Source organism: Malurus melanocephalus, unplaced genomic scaffold (genome assembly GCF_030028575.1).
Source record: "Malurus melanocephalus ecotype Western Australia unplaced genomic scaffold, MMel_1.1 scaffold_78, whole genome shotgun sequence".
Classification (NCBI taxonomy): Eukaryota; Metazoa; Chordata; class Aves; order Passeriformes; family Maluridae; genus Malurus; species Malurus melanocephalus.
Genome location: NW_026623310.1, coordinates 716,857 through 739,284, shown reverse-complemented (window position 1 = coordinate 739,284; position 22,428 = coordinate 716,857). Strand labels below are relative to the sequence as shown.

The 22,428-nt window shown below is 39.2% G+C and overlaps 1 protein-coding gene across 3 annotated transcripts in view; it reads left to right on the top strand.

The window, feature by feature from the left end:
• Positions 1 to 22,428, top strand: part of KPNA3 (karyopherin subunit alpha 3) — a 52,078-nt gene that overhangs the window by 6,762 nt on the left and 22,888 nt on the right. For 2 of the 3 annotated variants that reach the window (XM_057367378.1, XM_057367377.1), the window contains one exon: positions 12,546 to 12,590. In XM_057367378.1, coding sequence (XP_057223361.1) covers positions 12,549 to 12,590 — 42 coding nt within the window. In that variant the 5' untranslated portion in view covers positions 12,546 to 12,548. Of the gene's footprint in view, positions 1 to 8,568; positions 8,629 to 12,545; positions 12,591 to 22,428 lie in introns of those variants that run through there. The other variant, XM_057367379.1, reaches the window with a different exon arrangement.

Sequence of the window (22,428 nt, the reverse complement as noted above, 5' to 3'; positions counted from 1 at the left end):
TGCAAAATAGGAATATGTGCTGTGCTAATGGCTGCAGAACAGGAGACAAATTTGTATCTTCATGCAAACACCTGTTACTGAATTACTAATTTCTCTCATACTCTGTCGTGTCACATCWGCTGAGAATCTCTTCTTGAGCATTTTTTAGTCTTGGTTGTTGTGAGATTCAGTAACAGGTGGACTTTGGAGGTGGCAATAGAGTAAGTGATTTGCAAAATCAGCTTGAAGAATGAGCTTCCTTTCAAGACTTGAAAGCCTTGATAGAGATCTGTTTTATTGAGTATTCAAGCCCCACTGCAAAGTTGCTGGTGTGAAGCATAGAGCTCATCTGTATGGGGAGAATGTGCTCAGTGTCACAGGGTGTTAGGGTGGCTTGTGGCCAGGTTTTCAGAGTTGCAGTAGGAGATTCTTGGCCAGGTGCAGTGTGAGATTTCCGGTTTGCAGTTTTTGGAGTCCTAGTCCTTGCCTTTTTGGAGTCAACTACAATGTAAATCAGAAAGTTGATGAAATTATGGAGAGAGACATTGTTGTGTCTTGCTCAGATAACTGAAGTCACCCTAACCAGCAGATACTGTCTTTGTATGTGGTTTTTTGGCATCAGGGCCTCTTACTTCTTTTCATGCACACATGTTAGATGCAAAGTCAGTGGTAGTGATTTCTCTGCAACAAAAATCTGACTTTCAGCCAGATACAGAAGGATTTCCACATCACGAGAGGATCCTAAAATGAGAGCCCTGCTGCAATTCATCAGGATCTTGTTAACCACTGTTCGCCAGGTATGCAAAAAGAATCTGTAGTGTTCATATCGCTGATCAGACAGTACTGAAGAGCAACCTTCCACACAAGAAAAGGCATTAAAGGAGCTACTGACATGTGCAATCGATGTGACGGTGCCTTTTTTTTAATGGAAGGATGTATAAACTGGAATTTTGAGAAACTGAAAGAATCTTCAAGGAGAAAAGTATGATACCCAAAATGTTCATGTAATGTAATGTAAGCACACTGATTCTATGTTTCTGCCACATTAAAAAGTAAGGTAGAAGCATCTAGTATTCATGATACTGATATGATGAAATCAAAAGGGCAGCTGACAGGGTTCATAAAATTGGGAAGGTTGCTAGAGTGTATTTCCTAATTCCTAATACTCCATCTTCCTGCATTGTCAGCAGGRTTTGTTGTTTTCTCTTGCATCTTGAGCAGAATGATCTCTTCGTAGATTTAATTATGCAGCTAGCACATGTTTAATCTTTCTTTGCCTTTTGATTATATCTTTCAAAAAACAGCAAAGGAAATCTGTTTTTATTTGAGCCATGTAATACTATACCAAAAAAGCTTGCTGTGGTTGAATATAGCCTAGCTCCCTAGGGACTTGATTTGTTGTGTTTTCTTCATGGCACCCTGTGAACGTATGCAAATTGCAATTATTTTCCCGTTTTATAGATGGGATAACAAAACCTTTTTCTCCACTTCACAGGGAGGTGCTTATAAATATACCATGGATTCACGGAATGATTATCTGAGCTACTTTGATATTACAGTTAAAGACTGCTCAAGTATCTGAAAAGGGAGTGTCTTTGTTCAAACATAGATTGCACAAGAAGGTATCTGGCTAGTATTTAGCCTTGTATGTTTTCTTTTCTTTTTTTTTTCTTCCTAAGGGAAACTAGTATAAATATTTGGTGAGCTTAAGAATGTCTGGTCTTCTGGTGTTTGCCCCAGAAATCTGTGAAGCCTTTCTGACCAAACATTTAATTTTGTAATGAATTTCTTGAAAGTGGTTATCTACAATTTTATGTAAGTTTTTGCATTTAAAAGTATTTAAGTCTTTATCTTGATCTGAAGATGAAAATTTTAGTTGGTTGTTTGCACCAAGTTACCATGAACAGTCCTGATTTTACTCTGCTGCTTTCTTGTCCTTTGCACAAGTGGATATGGTATTTTGTCTGAAATATGGAGTTAGGTGGTGACTATTTGGTTTCTGGTAACATCTCTTAATAAGAAAACGAACCTTTACCTGAGCTGGTGTTCTAGACTCTTCTTCAGACTCTTCTCCTTTTCTAGACTATGAAAGGGGAAAGGGACTACTCTTTTGCAATGGCAGTCAGATGTTCTGCATGGCTAGACAGGTCCGTGTACTTTCTTTTCTCAGTAAGGGAATGGAGGGGACRCTTGCTTAGAAACTCTGGGAGAGGACAGAGAGGCTGTCATGTCTTGGAGTGAGACCAAGGAGTCATGTAGGTGCTTTACTTGTTCTCCCTCAAGGACAGGTTAAGCTTCTGTTTCCAGGAATCTCTAAAGCATTTACTTTACTGCACTGCTCATGCAATATGGGAAAAGAATTACCTTTATAGAAATTTGTGTGTTGGCAAAAGCGGTTTCCTGTAACTTAAAACTACCAAATCTCAAATCCTTGTGCCTATTTAATATATCAAGGAGCCTTAATCTTCTAACTTTCAAAAAAATATGTTAATAGGAATCACTTGCAATTAGACTACCTTGGTTATCCACTGTTTTTGGTGTTTGTTTGGCATATTCCAGTGTTTAGATAAGGCAGAGCTATCATCTTTGTAAAGTTCAGTATGCCCTTCTCTTTCCCAAAGATAGAGGAAGAGAGCAACAAATTCCATACAGGTATACTTCAATTTCTTTTGGGCTGCAGTATGAATGATCAAACACTGCATTTGAGTTTTCAGGGTCAAAATGGAGATGGCAAGTACTGCATTGCCACTGCTTTTCGGGGTGTTCTGTGGTCAGGTTCCTTACCCTGCTAGGACCACTGGACAAAAGTAGTACTTTGAATTGGTTGGAGACCCTTGCTGCCTGCCTGTGGGTTTTTGCAGACCAGCTGTTGCACAGGGATGGGTTTAGCTGGATGTTGTGCTATTACTTGGAAACTTCAGTTTGCTTTCAGGTGGAGCCCAAATGGGTGCATTGCAGTCTTTGGTCTGTCAGTAAAGGTGTGACTAATGGTGTTAAGATCTATATCTGAATGGAAGTACTGTAAAACTTTTGACAGRATATAATGTTGATTCACACAACAGCAGTAACTGGAAGTCTGCTAGATATTGTATTCTTTCCTTGAGTTTTGATGCTAAATAGAGAATTTCAGCTCTCTTATTCTACGTAAAACCAGCAGATAATGTATTGATTGTATTCTGGACTGCTTTATGTACTTCAGTAGCAGTGCAATTTGTGTTGAATGCAGCCAGCTAACTTGCTTCAAGTCCAGTCTCCTGAGAGTTGTTTGATATGTTTGTGCTTGCAAACTGGGTAACTAATATATGGGAATTAAAACATGAGTGCTCACTTCTTTGCTAGTAACAGCTCAGTTTAGAGGTTAAACAATTGCAGAGAGGGTATCRGGACCTCAAAGAATACCCTTACAAAAAAGCTGGTAAGAAATAAATATAGCAATTGCTTTTCTGCCAAGATCTTTTGGAGCAGTAGAAGCAGATAATGTGGATGGGCTTCTCTGTCTGCTTCCACGGGGCTTTCAGGTGAGTCAGCATCATGAGTGGTGGTAATCAGAGACTTGTGGCTTCCAATATTGGCATGAGAGTCTAACTTCAGTGAGTCATTACCCAGCACTAAGTAAAAGAGTTACGGTAGATCTCTCATTCATCCAGTTTGCTGAGGTTCGTCTAGGTTCAGATACTTGAATTATCTTGCCATAGTTACCAAAAGCAGCTGGGCTGAATTTTAAGGGCCTCAAACTGGGGATTAAAAAAAAATAAAGTGTGGCAGCTCCAACTGCAAAAGAACTAGTTTTCTTTCAGTGGCCTTTATTAACCTTGAGGAACGTAGGTCCCAGACAGATTATGACTTAAAATACAGTAGTTTAAATAATGTACACTGCTCCTAATGTACTTAGTACTGTGTTAAATGTTACTTGCCAAAAGGAAGCTTAAAAATATTAAGGTTCTGCAGCACACAGAGAATCTCAACTAAGTTTGAATGCCTTCTGCAAAATAATAAAATGTTTACTTAAAAGAGAAATAAATACCTTTTGGGTCAAATAGTAATCAAGTGAAATAAAACTGTCTTGGAGTATCAGCTCAGGATACAGACACACTGTAAGTTTGTTTGGCTGCTCTGGTGGATCTGTTGCTTCTACTGTGGAATCCATGCCCCCTGCCTGCATTTTTAACTGGGTCAGCATAATTTAATGTGGAGCTACAATAACAAAGCCAGAAGTGAAGTTGTTCTGACTTTGTAGTCTATACAACTGGATTTTTTTTTTTTTCTTAGAAGGACAATTTGAAGCTTGGTAGTAGCACTTTGTAATTAGATAAGTCAAAACTGGGCTTGGAGAAGAAGAGTCTGCCTAGAGCATAAACTGGTTGGGGAGAAAAAAGATGGGTAATTATCTGTTATGTTTGTAAGTAAATGAATAAATCTTGCTAGAAGGGTTAATTTGAACTAAACATTTGGTTTACTTTGGTGTATTTGTCAAACCTTTTCATATGTTCAAAATAAATAGATGGGATTGGTGTGCAGAGCATCATTGTTTTAATCACAACTGAAGCAATTAAAGTAGTTGCATTCAGATCACCGTGATGCAGTCCCAGAATTCTTCCCTCCTGTRTTGTGATATACTTGCAATTCCTGGGGTAAGCCATATGCACTTTGAAAGTGTGAACAGGTAGAACAGCAGTATCACCTTCTGTCAGCATACCTTTGTCTCTGTTTTTGTTTGAAGCCAGCTGTTACAGAACAAGTAGAACAATRTCAGTTTAAGCCTCAACTTTACACATACTAATTATAAGTCTATGCAAATTAGGAATGTTTAGTTTCTAATTTTAAACAAAGATAGACAGCTGACAATCTTAATCATGAGTTGTATACAAACATTTTGATGGGGTTTTTTTCTGCCCCAAACCAGCCCAACTCCTGAAGCTTCTGCATTTTCACGTGCATTGCAGTATTTCATGCTTRTTAAAAGGTGTCAGGGAAGGAATAAGGAAAAAAGGCTAGTAAAGCAGTTTCTATGGAAGAACAGTGTTTATTTCATCAATACAACCATCACCTTTCAGTGTCTTGCACTCATACCTATTTTGTGAAGTATATATATCGTACTCTGGGATATATTCATATGCAAAAGGGAAAATCAGTCTTGCTGTTGGAACTGGGCCAGTTTTTTTCTTTCAGTTAGGCAGGTGGAGGTAGTTTAGAATTGACTTGCAAATGCTAAGTTGTTTGGGTACCCTGTATATTTAATCAAGCTGCTTTACTATGCCAGCTATGTGTTCAGGGCAACTCTAAGTATGTAACTTCTCATTCTCTGAGACCTCTTTCTGTAATGTTGAGAGGCAAAAACAGAAATAAAGAATTAAATTATGTTTGTAGATGCAGAGAAATTAGAATTGGTCAGTGAATTTGTTCTCTCTATTTAATAGCTGAATTTTCAAAGGAATTAAATGTACATCTTACGAAAGCTTCTGGTAACATACCTTTAGTACACACAGAACAACCAAAGGTGACATTGGACTGTGGCATTTGTCTTGTCAAGATGAGCCTGGCTTTCCCACTTCCCTGGGCTAGCTGAAGGCTTATGCATGCTGGCCTGTAGGAGAGTGTAGGTAGCTGGAGAGGAGTTTGTGGGGCAGCTGGCAGCATTGAYATGCTGGCTGGAAAAAAGCATCTGTTTCCTGTCTCTTCATCTCTGATGTTTTGTGAACYTCTGTGCTCAAGATGTAATGGAAGTGGTCTGAATGTGTTGATTAAAAGTTGACACTGCTGAGATCTCCCACCTAATGAGGTGGCTACTCAGGATAAGCACCATGCTGAGCTTCTATCTTCTTGTAACAATGGTATGTGCTGGTTATGCTTTAATCTTCCTTCTGACACAATTGATATAGCTAAAAGTAGGTAAAATTATTAAAATTCATACCACTYACTGTTGCAGCATTTGATTATATTTTTCTGTGCATGTACATTGAGAATGTACATTTTTAAACACCTTGTGCATGAAACTTAATTTTTAATTTTGTTTAAGGATTCTTTATCCCAGCTCACTGATTGTATCATCCACAAATTTAAATAGTTTTGTTTTCTGATTTGTACTGTTAACTGGGGATGAAGTAATCTTTATCAAGTGTCCAGAATTCTGTGGCTCCAGAAGTGATATACTTTAGGGACTTTGAAGTGCTTATAATAAAATAAGATGTATTTTAAAATACAAAGTAGAAACTTCAAATGAATAGAAAACCTAAGACTAATTCTGATATTTAATTGTGAATGGCATTGAGCTTGAGTAGTAACATTGTTTTAAATTATCCTTCCATAARTGGGACGCTGTTTGACTGCTCTGTCTAAGGCGTGATTTTTGTCCTTTTGAATTAGCTTGACTTTTTTTTCCAGTAGCCTTGTATAACTATAGTAGGGTTTGGGTTTGTGTTTTGTCATCGTGTGTCCATCTGTTCCCCCCCCTCCCCCGCCCCAAACAGCACACTACATTATATATTTGCTACAGAGGATTTTGAAAAACATTATCTTGTTCTCATGTACGAGTACAGTTGATTGGTTTTGGGGTTCCTTGATTTTTTTTTTTTAATTAGTAACAGAAGCGTTATGGGTTGCCATTTCAGGTAGTACAGCTTATACTGATAATTCAGAATTGCACAGACCCCTGCTTTTTGATATCCAGAGTTTTATGCAGTTTTATGTTCTGTTATAAATTAAATAAAAAGTGAAAAATAAGGCAGACATTTCTGTTTGGGCCAGGTGGCTGAAATTGAACTTTTGAGTTTCTTGTCAGCTTCTTATTGAGAGAGAGATACCATCCGTGTTGACAGACATTTGAAATAATGATCTGATGAGGATAGCTATATTCTGTGTGGCTTCTGCCCACAGAGTGTGTCAAAGTCAGTTTTACAGGGACTGTGGCATTCTTTGCCTTTTTTTATCAGCTTAGCGTTTTTGTGTTTTCTATCACAGTGAAACAAAGTTCCATTGCAGCCCTTAACATAGCAGCCCTGATGTGTGCAGTGATTTTCTTCACAGGCTTATGAAATTAATTTCTGATTTGAGGGAACTAGAAATTACTTTTTGCTTATAGTGGAAGGTGTTAGGGAGAGATTCTTCATCTGTAACTCTTTGTATCTGAAATGGGAAGAATATTTAGAAATTTAGGGTAGAAGTGAGAACAATTTTTTATCTAACAACATCTAGCAGATCTTTTGGGGTTTTTTTATGCTTTATTTTATGAAATAGCATAATGCTGAAGAACTTGAAATTAAAAATACTGCTCAACATCTACTTTTGACTTGTAACAAGACTTTGAGTACTTGATGCATTACTGTGGTTATGTCAGCCTATCAAATGCACCGATAAGTAATTGTTTAATTGTTCCTTATATATGGTGAACTGGGGAGAAGAGATCTCTTGTTACAAAAGCTTTTAGGAGCTTAAATCTACTTGAGTCATGCATAACAGTTGAGATGTAATGTAGCACAGCTTGATTAAGTGTTGTGTTCTTTTTTCTTAGTAGTACATGCTGACTGGTAGTTACTCATTTTTACTGTTTGCACTTGGTGTATGGTGCATTAATACCTAGTGTTTGTGTCCTTGTGGTTCAGATTCTGCAGCTGTCGATTTTTTTGTGATTTGTAGGATTTTGCCTATGCCTTGTTTTCCCCTTCTGAGATTTGGAGTCTACTTTTAATTCAGTGAAACAGTTCAGCTTTGTCTTGGGGGTTAGTGTTGCGATGTGCTGTATCAGTGTTCCATGAAGTTACTTGTTTGAGTACATTATGTTGAGATGTGACCATGATCAGATGCTGTGGATGTCAAACCTTACATTAGATCCATTGGTGACATCTTTCTAGTCTTCAGCTGGTGTGGCACCTGTAGACTTCAGCAGATGTCCTCCCAGCCTGGAATCTGGGAATGAATCTTGGGCAAAACTGCAGAATAATTTTGCCTCTTCTCTCTGACCTGTTTAGCTGGGGAATATATTTAGCCTTTCTACTACTGTATAAATCTATTGTAAGTGCCTATCAGTTCCCTCCATGGTGGGTTTTGCAGGCTGTGTAAAAGGGTGTTATTTTGCTTATAATGGTAATGATTCCTTAAAGGGAGGCTAGCCGTGGTACTTAAGACTGCTTCTGTTATAAGCGCTTGCATTATAACATGTGTGCTTCTTCTGAGGCTGTAGGAAAGTGCTGATGACCTGCTGTGTTTCAAAAATGGTTCATCTGTAATGCAAGCTTTAAATACTTTCCTTTCAAGAAATGCCAAATCAGGACAAAAAATTACCCGAATCACTGAAGTCTGATTTTTGGGGAATAAAATCTGGGCTTTGTCAGTCTTCCTGTCCCACCTTACCCCAGCAGAAAWGACGAGAAATTGTACCTTTTATTCTGTGAGTTTTAAAATAAAGCTTCCAAAAGTCCAGCAAGAGTATTCAGAATATAGTGCTGTGATGCTATAAGTCTACCTGCATTTCTTGTAATCAAATGAAGTTGAAACATGTTTTAGGTCTTTCAAGGCAAGGATGACTAAATAGTGGACATTCAGAGTCTTGCCGTAGGACAGTCTGTCACTGGTGTATCACCTTCACTGGTAAAGACGAGAGAATCAAGCTGGGCAACAGTCTGAACAAATCCTCAGTAAGCAGCATGAATAAAAGTAAGTAATGAGGCCAAGTGCATTCATGTGTTTTTCCTGTACAGTCTATAGTTGCTGCAATTAACAAGTATGAATGAGGTGGAATCTGTGCTCTGAAATACGCTGATACACTGTGGTTGTCTCGTATGTCAAGGACTCAAAGTGTCAGGTTAGAAATAGTATCAGCAGACTTCTAGCAAGGAACACTGATCATGATCCAGCCGTTGCAACCAAGTTTAACTGCCAGAATGCACCACAGGCTCTTGGGGAGCTTCAGTCCCATAAGCTTGTAGGAAAACTCCAGCTCCAACATTGTATCACTGATTCTTGGATGATCCTGACRATCTGGACAAGCGATTTCTTTTTTTAAAGATGCTGTGCCAGCAGGAGACTCTAGGACTGGGAGCCCTTAGTTTAGTAGAGGACAGATAACATTCATCGGTTCCATGGAGTTAAGACTGAGTGATATCCCTCTTATCAACCTACTTGCTCTGTGATTGGAGAGTCAGCACTGGACTTAGTGGTGGGTACTGTCTGTTCTGCCTTTTGAAGGAGGAAGGTAAAAAAGAAAATGTACCAGAGCTGCTTCAAAAGGGGAAACACTCGTAGTGAGTTTAAAAGGAAATACAAAAGAACAGCTAAAAAGATAAAACTCAGGTAATATGGAGATTGCCTTAAGAGTATTAAAGCTCAGAAAATGTATGGTATTGGTCAGCAAAAATGTCAGCAGAGGTGATAACCTTATTTATGAATCTTTCTAAAGAGTGATAGGTCCCTAAATGAGGAAAAGATGGGAGATTCTTGCACATTAAATGTGAAAACTGTAACTGAGTAGTGAAAAATTTTGAAGATCAGCTTGATAAAAAAAATTTAAAATTGAGACAGAATTGCAATAGGGTAGGATCAGAGGGGCTAAAGTAATGGAAGTRTGATACAAAGATAAAACTCTAATGGAAAATGTGAGTGAATTACTTGCCATTAGAAAGAAGCTGAGAGCCTTTCCAGTAGAAACTTTATGGATGGCTGACTCTGAGTAACTGTCTTTAGTCAAAGCATTGTTAGAGAAGGTTTTAGGGTAAATTGATGAAATAAGTAGTAATGTTTTGCCTAGGACTGCACTGTATTTGGTTTTTTTCGTAAACCAAAAATATTAAGCTGTTGAACTGTTGAGCACAGCATATAGTATTCCCTAAATCTGCGCTGCTACCAGAAGAGTAGTAGGTGATAAATGCTATTTTTTGTCTCCTAAAGAGCTCAAGATTTAGTCTGATTTTTCTGTTCAATGTAAGTGTTCTAGGGTATTACTGCATAGATACATGAGTAAATTGTAAGCAGGGAGCAAATCTAAAAGTAAATTATGGCTTGCATCAGTTAAATCACTGAAACTTCAAATTGGGCACATGTAACATTGGATTTTGAAGAGGAAAATTCTAGTGGACACTCAAGGTGACTGATTATGGTGGGGTATGCCTTAAATTTTAAGATAAGGAATAAAAGATTAGACTTTAAGGGAAGGTAGGGTGGTGTTGCTAGTGAAAAGTTCAGTAAAGGGTTTTGGTGTCTAGAACACAAAATGATCAAGAAAAGGAGACTTTACAGCATTGTTTAACTACATTTTTTAATTGACATGCACAATTACAGAATCATAGAATGGTGTGAGTTGGAAGGAACCTTAGAGATCTAGAACCCTCCTGCCATGGGCAGGAACACCTTCTACATGCCCACTGGTCAGAGACCAGTCCAGCTTGGTCTAGAACACTTCCAGGTGTGGAACATCCACAGCTTTTCTGGGAAGCATGTGCCAGTGCCTAACCACCCTCACAGTAAAGAATTTCTCCTAACATGTAGTCTAAACCTGCTCTCTTTCCGTTTAAAGCCATTCCCCCTTGTTCTTTCACTCAATGCTCTGGTAACAAGTCCCTCTCCGACTCTTGTAGCCCTCTTTAGTACTGGAAGGCAGCTGCCATGGGGAAGAAGTGTTGGAAAACTATATTGTGTCCTTAAATTTAACACAGTTACTAAAATTATTCAGAATACAAAGTTCTAATAGAACAAGAAACTTGAATGATAAGTCTTGCTAGTTGCACGTGATGACTTCTTGTGTTCTTCATTTTTTCATATGAATGAACCTACCCAATGCCATCCCATTCCACAGCTATCCAGTCCTTATCATACTGAGCTGTTGCAGCAAGCTCAGGTGGTCACAAGTATCAGTTTGTCAAAATGGTGAGAGGGGAAAATAAGTGTAGTTCTGGTAGATGCTGTACTGTTGGTGTCCTCTATTGTTATGAGGACTTGTTTTGTTTAAAGTAGTAGAGTTCAACCTTGTAGATGTAAAAGGAGAATTTTGTCTGTGTTTACATAAATGAGCTGGTTAATCAAGCAGTGGGCAGGAAGACAAGCCTTCCTTACTCTCATATCAACCCAAGATAATGAATTTCAGCATGGAGAAGAGACAGTAAGACCTCATTGCASCCTTCCAGTGCCTTGAGTGGGCTTATAAAAAGTAGGGAGGGAGGCTTTTTGTATGAACAGACAGTGACAGAACAAGGGACAATATTTTTAAACTGAAAGAGGGTAAGTTTAGRTTATATGTTAGGAAGAAATTCTTTACTGAGGGAATGGTAAGGTGCAGGTTGTCTARAGAAATTGTTGATGCCTCATCCCTTGCAGTGTTCAAGGCCAGGCTGGAGGGGCTCTGAGCAACCTGCTCTAGTGAGTGGCATCCCTGCCCATGGGAGGGATGTTGGAACCAGAAGATCTTTAAGGTCCCTTCCAACCTAAACCTTCTATGATTCTATGAAATGAGTACTCCTATGCAGACTGGCTAAGACCAGTGAAGCAATTGCAGCTATTGCTTGACCTGTATATGTTCATGGTGTAGAATCTGCTCATTTCTTCACTTATGCTTCACCTTTAGCATATTTGGTATTTTCTTAGATGGCTGATGGGGTGTGCTGGTATTTGCTATATACTGCTGATCTTCACTGGTACTTTTTTGCTCAGGCAGTTATTCACCCTAACTCAGAAGGAACATGATAGTGGCAGTGAAGGTCAGTAGCAAGGATAGGACGCAGAAAGCATTTTAAAAGGCTAATTTTAGTTAGTGTGGGTGATCTTGCTGGACTGCCAGCAGTCATCCAGTCCTGTTTTCCTTTGAATTGTACTCTCATAGTACGTGTGTTTTCCACGGATTGTTAAATGAACCTAGGGAGATTGCCTTCAGTAGGCTAAATTTCTCTTTCAGTCTTCTGACCTCTCTTAGCTAAGAGGTGTAGCAGCATTGTCAGGAATGTGTTATGAGTGCCTGGTATCTTTAAGGAGCTGAGATGCTTACGGAATGGTTTTCGTTTGCAGTGTTTAGGCTACAGATTCTAAGTAGACTGAGTACCACTGTACTAGYTTGTTTCCTTTTTCCACAAGCCTGGTCTCTCTTGTTGCATTGAGCTCAGTCATCCTCTGTCACTCGTGGTTAATTTTGGCCAGATAACTGGCATAAGTTATGTGTTTAGGTTGTGAATATCATCATATGGGAATATGAGATTGTTTAACCTGGATTTACTGCTGCCTTTTGTCTGCACGTATAAACATCTGGAGCATAATTTCAGTGAAAACAACTGGTGAATCATTCTAGTGAAACTCCATTGGGAAGTCAGTATTTTGTACCTTTGGGATACTTCTTGAAGTTTATGATGAAGCTTTCTGTAAGCTATATAGTTTTAAAAAAAAGAATAAACCAATCAAACAAAATGCCCCAACTCAAGTAAAACATCACAAAAAACATGTGCATCCTCCTAGGAAAGACTGAGTTATAAATTATGCACAGTTTTCCATGTCTTTTGATGAATAACTGCACTTTTTTATCTAGAAACAGCTGATTCCAAAACAGAATACTACTTTCTTGACATACAAGTATGTTTTTTTTTTCTTATTTACAGACTATGAGAAGACACAGAAATGAAGTTACAATTGAATTGCGGAAGGTGAGTCTGTTTTTCTTTATCAACTGTGTTACTTTGCTAACTGGTGTCTTAACTAAATATTTTTCCATAAGCTTTGCTTTATAGCCCCAAACTTACATAGAAAAGTTGTAATTTCGTAAAATACTAGCTTTGGATTCTAACTTAGTCTTCTTCTCTAGTTTGTGAAGCTCAGTACGACAGAACAGTATTACTTTATTCCAGTATATCATTTGGAAATAATCCATATTGTGTTTCTGTACCAGTTCTCATACTATTACAGTGTAGATGTCAGCTGTTCAAATGTTCTGAATGGGAAAAGGGAAGTTTTAGTGTTTAGAAACTGAGGTTGCTCCTTTACTTTGTTTTCTGAAAATTACTGCTTCCATGCTGCAAAGGGAGTTAATGTGGGGGTCGGATTTTTGCTATATTGGATAAATGTCAGTATGGCTGGGAAGTTCCTGAGTATGAGACCTGATCTAGCTTACTGCTCTGCCCTTTTTGTTACATCCTCATCATTCATAGCTCTTCTAGGCACCTCAAAGACTTGCTGCTGAAGGATATTTTACAAGCTAAGAGAAGGGTTAAACTTAGGTGCTTTTGGGTACCTTCTGTGTATTTCAGAATTTCATACTGGCCCCTTCAGCTTTATCTGTTTGAGACTCCTTCAGTTCTTCACCTTTTTCTTGAACATGCTCTTTCCTAGATTTGACTTGTTCCATCCAAATTGCCTGTATTTTTCTGGAAGTGTGGAAATCTGAAAGAATGCAGGCTGCAGTTGAGGTCTAAATGGAGTAGTGAAAAGCAGTATTTCTCTTTATATTGATTGACTATGATGTTGAGAGGCCTGCAGTCTGTGATCTCTTACATCCTTTGTACACTTCTTACAGTACCACAAAGCAAAGGTAATTCTTTGCATGATTAAATAAATGCAGATCTTAATTTTTTTATATAAGGAGACTTGTCTTCTGAATTACATTTACTTTTTCCAGGCTTTCCCATTCTGTTCCCCAGTATGCTTTAGGGCCTCTCCAGATTGGCATCACCTGTATTTTCTATTATTTTCATTAATGAACTGATAAGTATTTGGTTTGAATATTCTGGATATAATCCAAGGTCCTTTTGATGTCCCATTTGATGCTTATCTTCAGTTTGCCAATTGAATGCCTTTCAGTTTGAATGCTGCTTGGTTAGGTCTGTACACCTACCAAATTGCATCTTTGTTTTTCATTATTTTCAGACTGAGAAGACMGAATCCTTGCTAAAATCAAAGTAAAGAGGCATTTGTAAATAGAACTTATGTTGGTAGAAATCAGCTTGACTTGTTTTTGAGAAATTTTGTCTGCACTTATCACCTGATTGTGTAGGAGCAACCAAAAAATCTTGTGCTAGTATTTTCCTGGGATCCTTTTGTTCCTCTTGAAAAAAGACTTTGGTTTCTCAGGTCTTGCAGAAAAACTTCTCTATCTCATTACAGTATAAAAAATAAATGTATCTAAGATTCATCCTGAGACTATAATAATTAGTCAAAGAAATCTAATTTGACCTAGATGACTGGAAAATGATCAGCAATGGAAGTTTATGCTGACATGTTAGAGGCCCTCTTTGTTAAGAACTGGTGTAAAACTCACCGTATGCCTGTGAAATCTGTACTGGGAAGAGTTGTTCATAGCCTGTGCCTGCTAGCAAAGCGAAACTGTARAAAACGGCTTAACTAATGCAGCATATCCTTATCCACCTTGTTAAATTGAGATGGAATGTGAGCATTTCAGTGCAGCCTTTGGAGAGAGCTTTGCAGTGCAAAGTGAGAATTTAAATTTTAATTTAATTCTTATAATTGGTTTTTGTAACAGGTCACAATTTCAAGGCCATTTTATTAGAGAAGTGTGGTGGTCAGACACTTAAGGCAAGGGATTATTCTATGTCGAAGGAATCCTACATGTGCCAGTAATATGTGAGTGAAAATGAGGAAGCCTATGAGCTGCTAGTGACTTCTCACTGAAAACTGCACATGCAAAGATCAGTTACACATTTAGTGGAGAAGCCTGAGCATTGGATGTAGGTCAGACTGTAAATCGAGAGTGAACAGCAGCTGCAGTACTCTTAAATGCAGRAAGTGGTGATGTTCTGGACTGTTGGTTGAACATCTTCCATTGCAGAGACCAGAAGAAATCCATTTTAATAATAAATTGACCATATATCAACTCAGCTGATGCTGGTGGGCAACTGGTTTGCTGTAGGAATTCTGTGACAGGTGAGATCGGCCGTTGCCTCTGGTACAGAATTGAGATCAAAATGTTAAGGGATAAATTTTATTAAGTTTCAGCAGTGGAAAGGATAACCTGTAACATCACTGCTTCAGTCTTCTTTAACACATCTACTCTAGCATGAGTATGTCGAATTCAGGAAATACATGTTGGCATGACCTTAATAATCCACCAGYGCCAAGCTACCCAGATGCTGTGTGTACACCTGGCTTTGAAGAAAAGAGACCAGTTGAATGTGTTCTTGAGCTCTACTGTTGAAGCACTGCATAGTCATAGGTTTGTCTTTTGAATCAATGTGGATATAAATATTAAATGATTCAATCTGATGAAATTGCTCGCATATCTATTTAGTAAGATGGAATAAATAAAAAATCACAGCTCTGAGCAGTAGTAAACAATTCCTGCATGCATCAGTGTGAAGTCTTTATTCTCTTGAAATTACAGAGATCAAGGTGCATTTGCAGCACTTTCTGTGTTTTGAGAATATATTATCTCTATCCACTATCTTCACACCACAGCTCTTATTCAGGAAGAAACTATTTTTCCCCCTTTTTAAAATTTCCCAATCATTTATTATTTGTTTTGGAATTTAATTAACAAAGCTAACTGACATGAAAGGGTAGCAGTAGTGTGGCAGATTCCAGGTTGAGGCATGGGTTGGCATCATGAGCCAGTCAGATGGTACTCCTGATGGTCAGGTGCTCTTTTGCTGATTCCATATTGGTTTTGTGTTCTATGTATGTGGAGAATGGATCTACTATGTTTCTGGAAAGATAGTCTTRGTCTCTGGTTATATTGTTTGTACAGCAACACACCTAAGAGCTTAAACAGTAGCCATCTCCCTTTCCTGACAGAAGGTAACAAAGTCAGTTTTGGTGATGGAGACCGCACCGGGATTTAAAATATAGAACTTTTCAGTGTAGTGTCTTGGTGAAGTCTGATTTAGAGTGTTTATCACTTGGCTTCAGCTAAGAAACCTGAAGGCTGTTCTGTTAATAGCAAGGCTAAAGAGGCACAGGGTGGATAAGCAATGGTTAGGATTCAAGGTTCTATATTTAAATGAATCCTGTAACTCCATTGCTCTGAGAGATCCTTTGATTCTGGGTGCTTGGCTTTCTCTGAGGATGAAGTTGGACTTGGGCCACTTGTGGGCCTAAAGAAATGTAGCCCTTAGCCAGGTCAATGATGTGGTCATTGGATTAGATTCCACTCTTCAAAGGAAGCCTTAGCACTCCTATCCTCAGCAGAAACACAGGATGCTGTCTCACTGGCTGGAATCCTAAGAACTTCCACGATCTCTTCACAAGATTTATTTTTGGCTTTCTTGGCAAACTCAACTGCCCCTGAGAGCTCATAGACATGAACTTATGAAAGTTCTAATGGCAAATCAAGTTTGGTGCAAGGCAAAGCAATTATTTGCTAAATAAGTGGTGGATTAAAGTCATGGGTATATGTCCTTTTTCACCTCTTTCCCTTGCATGCTGTCCTTGTTTCTACTCTGATCTTTCTTAAATAAGGGTGCTTATGTCCATGATAGCTCCTAAATAAAGTAGTAGGCCTTGAACTACTACTACTACTTGAATGGAGTCCATCTTCATGTTGCTGGGAGTGCTGTGGTGGGAAAAATCTTTTTCTGATTCTCAGTAAGTTTGAAAACTGGGAGAAAAAAAATCCATTTTCAGTTTCAGGATAATAAAACTTGCGTCAGTGTCTTTGCCATTTCAGTGTGTATGTATAGCTTTTCATTCACTGTAAAGAACATGTTTTAGTACATAATGCAGGCCTAGCAGTTTGAAGAATGACTATGATGACAGGGACACTGAAGCACTATTAGTCTGCTCTTCATGAGACTTCCCTATCAAGTGTTAGTAGCATGAATTCTTGACAAAGAATTTGCATTTACCCTGCTTCAATACAGTAAGAGGAAAATTACATTCCTAATGGTTTCTTTTAGAGGCTTAAAAAAAGGCCTGTGAAGAAATTCTTTGGGGGCTTGCTTGAATCCATTTTGGTAAGACCATGCTGTTCCCTGACTTAAGAGGCCTCAATCTTTATGATCCTTGCTTAGGGCTTAGGCCAGACGCTGGTGTCTACTTATTTTTAGTCAATCTGCTCCTCTTCTGAGACAGATGAACACTAACGCAACAGGAACATTGTAATTGCTTTCTGTTGGCAGAAAAATGAATTAGCAGAACTCAATTGTATAAAAGTTGCCTGTCTTCTAACTGTGTATCTGTAGCTATGTGCTTTATCTGAAGAATCTTGGAATTTAACTGCCTTTGGATACAAGTGATCTAGTTCACTAAGCAGTAGGAGGATACAGTGTTCATAACCATGGGTTGTAGAATCATCAGATTGATCCATTCAGCTTTTTTACAGGTTTACATGGTTTTTTAAAAATCTGTCCAGATGTTAATAAGTTCTAAGTTAGAATGCAGAGCTAGCTAATGGTTCTTTCCCAACTATTAAGTAAGTTGACTCCCCAGATCCATATCCAAGAGCTGTTAGTAGAAGCTAGCCTACCTAAAAAAGCTTCCATTAAGGGGTTTCAGTATTCCAGCATTTCAGTAGAGGTTTTCAGAGCACCCCTTTAATATGATGAGGTTGGAGTAGCAGGCATTTTCTTTTTTTTATGATGCACAGGTACTCTCACCCTCCAAAACCAAAACTGGAGATTATGTGTAAGTAAAACCTAGCAATTCAGCCCAACCTGTCATAGTGATAGCTTAAAAGGGATGTCCAGAAAACCTGAATCTACCTTCACTGCTGTCTTGATCCCTTAGTTTTTCCTTGGATATTATGGCAGGGGAAAGAACTGCTTTTTTTCATCTGTGAGTGTATCTAACATGGGCTGGCTAGCATTAGGAACTCCAGTTCTTGAAGTTCTTGAAGTTCTGCTTTTTGTCCTCAGAAGACTCAAGCATAATTATCTTAACTTTCATGCCACAGGAGCTTCTAATGGCTACTGAGTTCCTAAAGTTTTCTCTGATCTGAAGAACCTGCTAGCAAAGATTTTCTTGTTTATTTCTTTTCCCTTTCAGTCTTAAAGCCTCACAATATAGACACTCTCTGTAGAGCTTTACTGTTTGTCCAGTGCTGAAAAATGTGTCGAAATTCATATCTGACACCTTTCACAGTTCCATTGGAGCATCCCATTGGCCATGTCCCATAGTACTGTTTGCAATACAGCACAGAGCTTGTTGGATGTCGTCTTTACTCACAAGGAGTCTTCTGATAATTGTGTTTCTGAACATTTGAAACTTGCTTCTATTGATATACACTTCTGTTAATCCTGTTTCCATCTTCCAGGAAGATATATGAAAGAAGTACTAGGATCTCCAGTTTTGTGTATTTACTGTTCATGCACCCTGACCATCGCACCACCAATGAAGTAAATGAGGGGTATCTGTCATTAAAACTAATCAAGAAAGTCCACTCCTGGTGTCATTACTGTCATGTAATTATTTGGCATGCTGGCCGATGCCTTTTGTTTGTGTGGAAACCTTTATAGACTGCTGTAGTGGGATCTCCACCAGAATGTTGGCAATGCTTATAACCAGCAGTCAGTAGCTGTTTACAAACTTTCATACTTACTGTGCATAGGACTTGTGGTTCAAGCAGTGTTGAGCATCTTCCCTTTAGGAGACCTGCTTAATTTTGTTTGTGGCAAGGTCTTACCCTTCATCAGAGATTCCACTATGATGTCTCTACCTTGGATAGGGCTCTCTCACCAGGCTTTTGAGCAGGACAGCTGTATCCATATATCTTTGTTTTCATCACAGGAGCCTGCAGAAGAGGCTGGTGTTTTGATTTAGGCAAAACCTTTTTAAGTTTGCCACAATATGGCAAAATTGAAGCATTTTAAAGCCATGGCAGGCTGCAAATCATCTTTTATCTTATGGAGTGATTGGTCCATCAAATTACCACATAGAGGAGTTTAGCTGTCCTGGGACTGGACACTTTTGCAGATGGACAGGGCTGTTTCAAATAACCTTAGAGACACTGTTTAGGACTGGAAGGTTCCATGAACACTTTGACCTCACAAGAAACATTAATTAGAACAGAAACTTCTAGTACTTCTCAGTAAGTACTAGCCTCTTTACCTCAGGCTGATGTGGGAGCTCCTCTATACTGGTTCTTGACAACTGTTTTTCAACCCAGCTACCTGCAAACAGGGAGTAGCTGCAGGAACATTCTTGCTACTTCTTTCTTTCCTTGGCTGATGTAATTTTTTTCTGGAGCTCATTGAACTGTATGACTGACAGCCTAAAGACAATGGTGCACTCATAGAAATAGTAGAATTAATCTGCAGTCAGTTATGTCCTGGGAGGTTTCTCTCTCTCTTAAGGGCATGTAATGTCTAGGCCTTAGAATATGGACTGTTATTTATATTTACTTTGGTTAACATTACCAGTAGGAGGCATTCTCTTGGGTATGTTCATGTTGCCAAATGAACTTGATAGTTGTGTGTGCAGGTATAGAAGGCTCACTGGAACGGGAGAGAACCAGGCTCTTGCTCAGCTCAGTGTCTGGTATGGGAAGGTCAGGTAAATACATTATAGGTCTTCATGGTGAATCCATACGTTAATGTGTTTCTGCTGATGCAGTTCGTCTGCATGACACTACTTTCTCAGTGTTTAACTGCCTGTTCATTTCCATCTTCCTTCTTTCTAGAACTACTTGCCAACAAAATGCCTGTGGTGCTTGTCTGTATGGATGTGATCAATGCATGCAGCTGTTACGGCACAGCTCTGGAGAGGCTGCCATAGCCAGTCTAGGTGGTCCTGTGCATTCTTTGAGGATCTAGTTTCTGTACTTAACACTTGACAAAAATTAATGTATTGTAAGTCTGTTGGGTGTTGTCTTCTGCATTAGAGGGTTGTTCTGGTGCTTGTTTGTGGTTTTAGCATTGTCTTATCTGAAAAAAAATACATTGCTTGGGAGGATTTCAAACTTGTTTTAAATTCTGTTTTAAATGTCTAAAAGGTAAGCAAGTCTGAGAAATTTTGGACCTGGTATTGTTGGTTTTTTTWAACATGTAATAGAATAAAATACTGGGGACCCTTCAATACATCATTCTGTTTAGAGGCTTTTTTATATATTACAAACAAGGTGTGATATAATGAAATCTCTTCAGTGAGTATTGTGGTTATCAGATAACTGGAGACTGAAAAGCCTGCCTTTCCTTGTTGGTGTTGTTGCCTTGGATGGCCAGTTTTTAATAATGACACAGACACGGTTAAGGGGATAAAAAGGGTCTTACCTCAGTATTTGAGATCCCAGGTGCACAACTTGATGGCAAAATGCACACCCGTGTATAGCATGGATACAAGTTTTATAGATTTCAGGAATTAGCTTATCTATCTAGGATTCCCCAATAAGAAACTTAACAAATGCAGTAATGTCCCCCTATTCTAATGAAACAACCCCCCAGATGAGGCCAGAGCYGAGTTTACACAAGATGTTCCAGACAGAASGCTTCACCCAAMGCTGGAGMCTCGGGTTTAAGATAGCACAGGGCACACTGACTCCTTCCTCAGGATGTTTGATTTCTCTGCCCAGCAGAATTCCTAAACTAGGCTGGAATATCAGGCTCCAGGAATTACAAGCATGTGGGCTAAGAGGTACAGACAGATGCATAGAGAGTACAGAATGCGTAAAAAGGAAGAGCAAAAATCATGAGGCATCATTTCCCCCCCTTTTTAGAGACTAACAAGACTCCACTTGTCTAGTCTATACATTGCATTAACTACAACTACAAGTATCAGAGATACTTCTTTTACTTAGGCTCAGTCTGGTAACCATGAAAAATACGGTCGAATTTTAGGGTGGTAATTTTGGAAACTGCTTCATGTAGAATTTGAGTCCCTTCCCAATTTTCATACCAATCAATGGCCAGTTACCACCCCCATCTAGAGGAGATAATTGGGTACAGATCCAGCAATTGCTCCTGTCAAGAGCTCTGGATATATTTTGGACCATCGCAATGCAATTAATGGGCCGAATCCTAAATCATGGTTATCAGCTGGGCAGACAACAGACATGCCCAACATTTAAACCACCACAGCTTGATTTTCATCAGTCTCTGGTTCTTCACTACTGGAGTAGTGAATCTACAGTCCTTTCTCACAACCTTGACCGCAGTGAGGATGGGCAGCAAAACTTGGAACGGTCTCTTCYGCTCAGCTTGCAAGGGGTTGCTGTCTCACCACTTGATGTAGATCCAGTACTATGGAATGGATGAGCAGGTGTGTCCAGTCCTATGGGCTTGGACAACATGGCGAATCTCTGGAGCTTCTGCAAATTGGAATTTAAAACCATTAAACATTTCTGCAAATCAGTATTAGTTTTCCCCGGGATATGTGGAACCTGGTATGGTGTGCCATACAAGATTTCATAGGGACCTACATTGTCCCTCTGCCTTGGTTGTACGTGAGCTCTCAGCAAGGCTATAGGCAAGGCCTGAACCCATGTCATTGAAGTTTCTTGACAGATCTTACTGATCTGGGTTTTGAGGGTTCCATTCATACGCTAATCAACCTTGCCACTTGCTTGSGGCCTGTATGGAGCAATCAGGTCCCAAGTAAGTCCCTGAATCATTCCAACTTCCCCAACCACGGTTTCAGTGAAATGTGGTCCTCTATCTGATCACATTCCTAAAGGAGCCCCAAACCTTGGAATTATGTGGTTGAGCRAAGCTTTTACTACCTCTTTTGTTGTGTTGGTGCGACAGAGGTAAGCCTTGGGCCATCCACTGAAGGTGTCAACCAATACCRGTACATATTTGTATCCTTCCTTACRTGGCATTTTAGCAGAACCTATTGGCCAATAGTCTCCTGGGAGATCTCCTGCCTTCTTCACCCCTAACACAACTCCCTTGCTCGTGTCAGGGTTGTTTCTACAACGGGTCTCACACTTGCTTGTTATAGATTGTACAATATCAGTCATCCCTCTCCCAACCACTGCCTTCTTCAGATGTTTTAAAAGATTTTCTGTTTCCCAGTGGGTACCCTCATGCTCCCTCTGGGCTATTTCTCGAAGGAGCGGAGGTTGGAGTACAATCTGTCCTGTTGGGGTAACAGCCCACYCACCTTCCTTAATTTCAGCTTTAAGAGCCTTAATCAGTTTTTGATCCTCTTGATTGTATTGTGGATAAACCCTGTCAAATCTATCTCCTTCTGTGGTACTACTGCAAGTTTGTCTTTTCCTGTACCCCTTTCTGTTGCTTTGCCAAAAAGGTAATTTCTCTATTTAGGGGTTGTGCATGACAACATTTAGGTCTGCAGTGCATGACAGTTACATCTGTAGTTTTCCGGATATTCTGCAGGAGTGCAAGGATCTGTTCTGCATGCTTAATTTCATCACCTTGAACAGTCAGCAGGCCACGTTCTTTCCAAATACTTCCGTGGGCATGAACAATGCTAAGCACATGAGTCCATRTGTCCACCTTCTTTCCYTCATTCAGTTCTAGAGCTCTCGTCAGTGTAACCAGTTCAGCTTTCAGTGATGACATATCTGAAATCAAGGCTTTTGCCTCAATTACCTTATCCATGATGGTTACTGCGTAGTCTGTCATCCTCTTGCCATTCCTTGTG